The 3,627-nt window shown below is 55.8% G+C and overlaps 1 protein-coding gene across 1 annotated transcript; it reads left to right on the top strand.

Moving 5' to 3' along the window:
• Positions 1–214: 214 nt before the first annotated feature.
• On the top strand, positions 215–1,273 carry LOC137660606 (G-protein coupled receptor 183-like). The gene has a single exon (XM_068395543.1). The coding sequence runs from the start codon at positions 215–217 to the stop codon at positions 1,271–1,273; it is 1,059 nt and encodes a 352-aa protein (XP_068251644.1).
• The last annotated feature ends 2,354 nt before the right edge of the window (positions 1,274–3,627 follow it).

Raw genomic sequence — 3,627 nt, forward strand, 5'->3', positions numbered from 1 at the left:
GCACCGAAATCACAAGAGATGCGTTTTTCCAAATGACTCGAGCTGTGTGCTGCTGGGGGTGTGGGGGACAGGATGCCAGGGAGCAAGGGACAGGCCTTTTGCTTCGTGACAAGGGCCGGCCCTACTAGTGCCGCTCCCGTTATCAATAAGCTGCAAGTTTCATATCTGTTCTTATTCCAAGGGAGAGGGCAAGAGCTCGCGAGGCACTGCGGAAATGGCTGTTGCGGAGGCCGCGTTCCCGCCCTCCAACCTCACCTCCAGCAACCAGAGCAGCTGCAACGTGCACAACCACCACTTCTCCGCCAAAGTCACCTTCTCCCTGTTCTACACTGCTCTGCTGGTGTTTGGCGCCTGCGGGAACATCCTGGCCCTCTGCATCACCTTCCAGCGCAGGAAGAAGAAACTCAACTCCACTGACCTCTACCTGGTGAACCTGGCCCTGTCCGATGCCCTCTTCACCCTGGCACTGCCAGGCAGGATTGCCTACTACATCCTGGAGTTTGACTGGCCCTTCGGGGACTGGTTCTGTCGGGCCACAGCCTTCATTTTTTACATGAACACCTACGTGGGCATCTACTTCATGACCTGCGTGAGTGTGGACCGCTACATTGCCGTGGTGCGCACCAGGCACCCCGGCAGGATCCGGAAGATGAGCCGTGCCAGGGGCATCTGCGTCCTTATCTGGTCCTTGGTGTTCCTGCAGACGGCGCCGCTGCTTCTGCGGCCCATGACGCGGAGGATGGGGGACAAGCTGACGTGCATGGAGTACTTCAACTTTGAGGAGATTCCCAAGCTGCCCTACCTGCTCCTGGGGGCCTGTGTGCTTGGCTTCTTCCTGCCTGTGGGCATCATCTTGGTGTGTTATGTGAGGATCAACCTCAAGCTCTGCCAGACGGCCAAGGAGAACCCACTGACGGTGAAGAATGGGCACCACCGCCGGGCCTTCACCGTCATCCTGGTGGTGCTGCTGGCCGTCCTACTCTGCTTCAGCCCCTACCACCTCAACATTGTCCAGTTTATGGTCAGGAAGATCCTCTACCAGCCGTCCTGCCGCGAGCAGCAAGCCTTCAAGATGTCCCTGCAAGTCACCGTGGCATTCATGAACCTCAACTGCTGCATCGACCCCATCATCTACTTCTTCGCCTTCCGGGGCTACAAGCGGAGGCTGCTCCGCATCTTCAGGAACAGCGGCTCGATGGCCACCTCCTCCACTGCCAAGACCCCCTCTGAGAGCAACAGCAACAGCCAGCCACCCCCCTCCATCTCTGTCTAGCAGCACAACCCCCTCCCTTTCGCTCTGGCCTGCAGCTTATGGACCATCCCTGATGGCAGGAGCTGGAGCTGGGCTGCAGAGCAGAACCAGCACCTCTGACAGGCTTCATCACTCCCCTGCCTGGAGCCGGGGGCTCTTGCAAAGCCCACCTGACCGGGACACAGCCCTGCCTGGCTCTGCACGCCTGGCTCTGCGCTCAGCACTGCTGGACCCGCCATCCTGGAGTATGGAGAGGCCCATTTTCATCCCAACCCCAGAGGTGGCAGCTTGTGCAACCGCTCTGGCTGGCAAACACAGCTGGGGGTTTCCCAGCACCGCACCGCGCAGCCCTCCCACACCTGTCCCGCATCCCCTGTGGGCACAGTGGCTGCCGGTAACCACCATGGCTGTCCCTGCCTCTCTGTCCCCGGCCCCTGCACTGCCTCCAGAGCACTGGGGCAGCATCCCCATGGGGCTCGGGGCGGCCAACATGGAGCACACAGACTCCGGGTATTTCAGGAACAGGCTGGGATGTTACTTCGGTGCAGAAACTCACCTACAGCTCCTTCCCCGCACCGACAAATGGCAGCTCCACTCTGTCCCCACCCAGAGTCCCATTCTCGCATGTGGGTGCCGCATGGGGTGAGCAGTAAGCATGGGGCGCGTGGGAGCTGACAGTAAAGCCCTTCTTCAAGGGAGAGGGGCGAGGAGTTGAATTTGCAGAGGTCCTGGGAGCGCCGCTGCCTGCATCCGTCTCTTGGGTGGCTGCTCCTTCCCCAGGGTGCCCTTCCTTGCAGCTGACAGCACTGCGGTCACCCCGAAACCTGCTGCCAGGAAGGGAATGCTGGGGCTGGCCTGGCTCCCAGCTCGGGTGTAAGGCTGCAAACCTGCCCTGAGGGTGCTCACTGGGGAAACCTTCCCACCCCTCCTTAAATTGAAGGGAGTGGAGGAAAGCAGACAAGGGGATGAGGACTGAGGGTGGCCTTATGTGACCTTGACTGACCTTTGCTTGAACCCGGCACCCTGACGCGTCTGAGAGCCTTGTTAAGGGCAGGTTACGTGTGACTATTGCCAGAACGAGAGGAGGAGCCCTGAGACGTCGGGTTGCTGTTGATGTTTGAGCCCATGCGACAAGGAGAAAGTCGGCAAGAGCAAGGACTTCCTTGGCCCTTTTTCTGAAGTCACTGGACTATGATAAAAAACCACATGTGGGATTTCACAGTTCCTGGGACGGCTGGCCTTCGGTTTGAGGTTGGAAGGGACAGAGACACGCACAAGAGACATGAGGAGTAGGAAAAAGCAGCTTTATTTTGCCGAAAAGTCAAACTGAAGAAGTTTCATGAACGGACACTTTGGATTACTACAAATTATTCTTGAAGGTAATAACCTTTCTTTATGGCTAGAAAGTTAATAATAGTGTCATGTGCAGCCCTTTATTCTTTAAATGCACATGAATGAGCTTTTGGATGATGACGGTTTTACTTCTGGTACGGGTAACTGTAGCATCCTGAAGGCTGACTAAGGGGGATGCCTAAAATAATTCAGGTGGGAAAGGGACTCTGGTAGGTCCTTCTAAGAGGTTATCTGAGCCCTCCTCAAAGCAGGTCTAACTTCAGTGCTGGCCTGAAGAGAGCTTGTGTCCTAAAAAGCATGTGACAATGGACAATGAAGAGCTGATACACAATAATATAATATATGAATCGTCCGAACACCCTAAAGGATCCTGGCTAGCCTGGTAGCTGCTGTACAGTTCTGGTGCACTGTTAACTTATCAAAGAAGCATTGGCTGGAAGGGACCTCTCTGCATCACCTCATTCAACAGACTACTCAAAGCAGGACCATGGCTGGCATGACGTTGGGCTGGCCATGGCTTTGTCTTGCTGAGGTTTGGAAGCTCCAGGCAAGGAGGCTCCTCCTGCTGAGGTGACGGTTCCCATGCTGCAGCACCCTCCGGATGAAAACATTTTCCCTGCTGTCCAGTCTGAACCTCCCCATCCACAGCTGGTGGCTGTCACCCCTAACATGACCTACTCATGCTAAGAAGAGCTTGGCTCTGTCATCTTTGTAACTCACATTCCCATGTGACTGTGACGAGGGCTGCCAGGAGAATGGTGGTACGTAGCTATGGGTCTCAGCGAGCCTCCATATGAGCACCAGAGCTCATTTCTGCAGCGGTGGCCAACCCTCCTTCTCAAGACCAAGGCACAGAGATGTTTTGCCAGGCTGGAGCCTACGGCAGAAGCAAAGGCAAATCTGTGATGAAGCCTTCACAGGAAAAGGCAGAGTACAAACACAGCCTTGGCTGTTCTTTATTGGGCTCTATTTTTCTCCAAAGTATTTTACTAATACAGGTATTCGCACCTCTCACCCTCTTG

Source organism: Nyctibius grandis, chromosome 2, assembly GCF_013368605.1.
Source record: "Nyctibius grandis isolate bNycGra1 chromosome 2, bNycGra1.pri, whole genome shotgun sequence".
Taxonomy (NCBI): Eukaryota; Metazoa; Chordata; class Aves; order Nyctibiiformes; family Nyctibiidae; genus Nyctibius; species Nyctibius grandis.

What these genes read in the sequence shown, in the direction of transcription:
- LOC137660606 (XM_068395543.1), top strand. Translation starts at nt 215, where the DNA reads ATGGCTGTTGCGGAGGCCGCGTTCCCGCCCTCCAACCTCACCTCCAGC.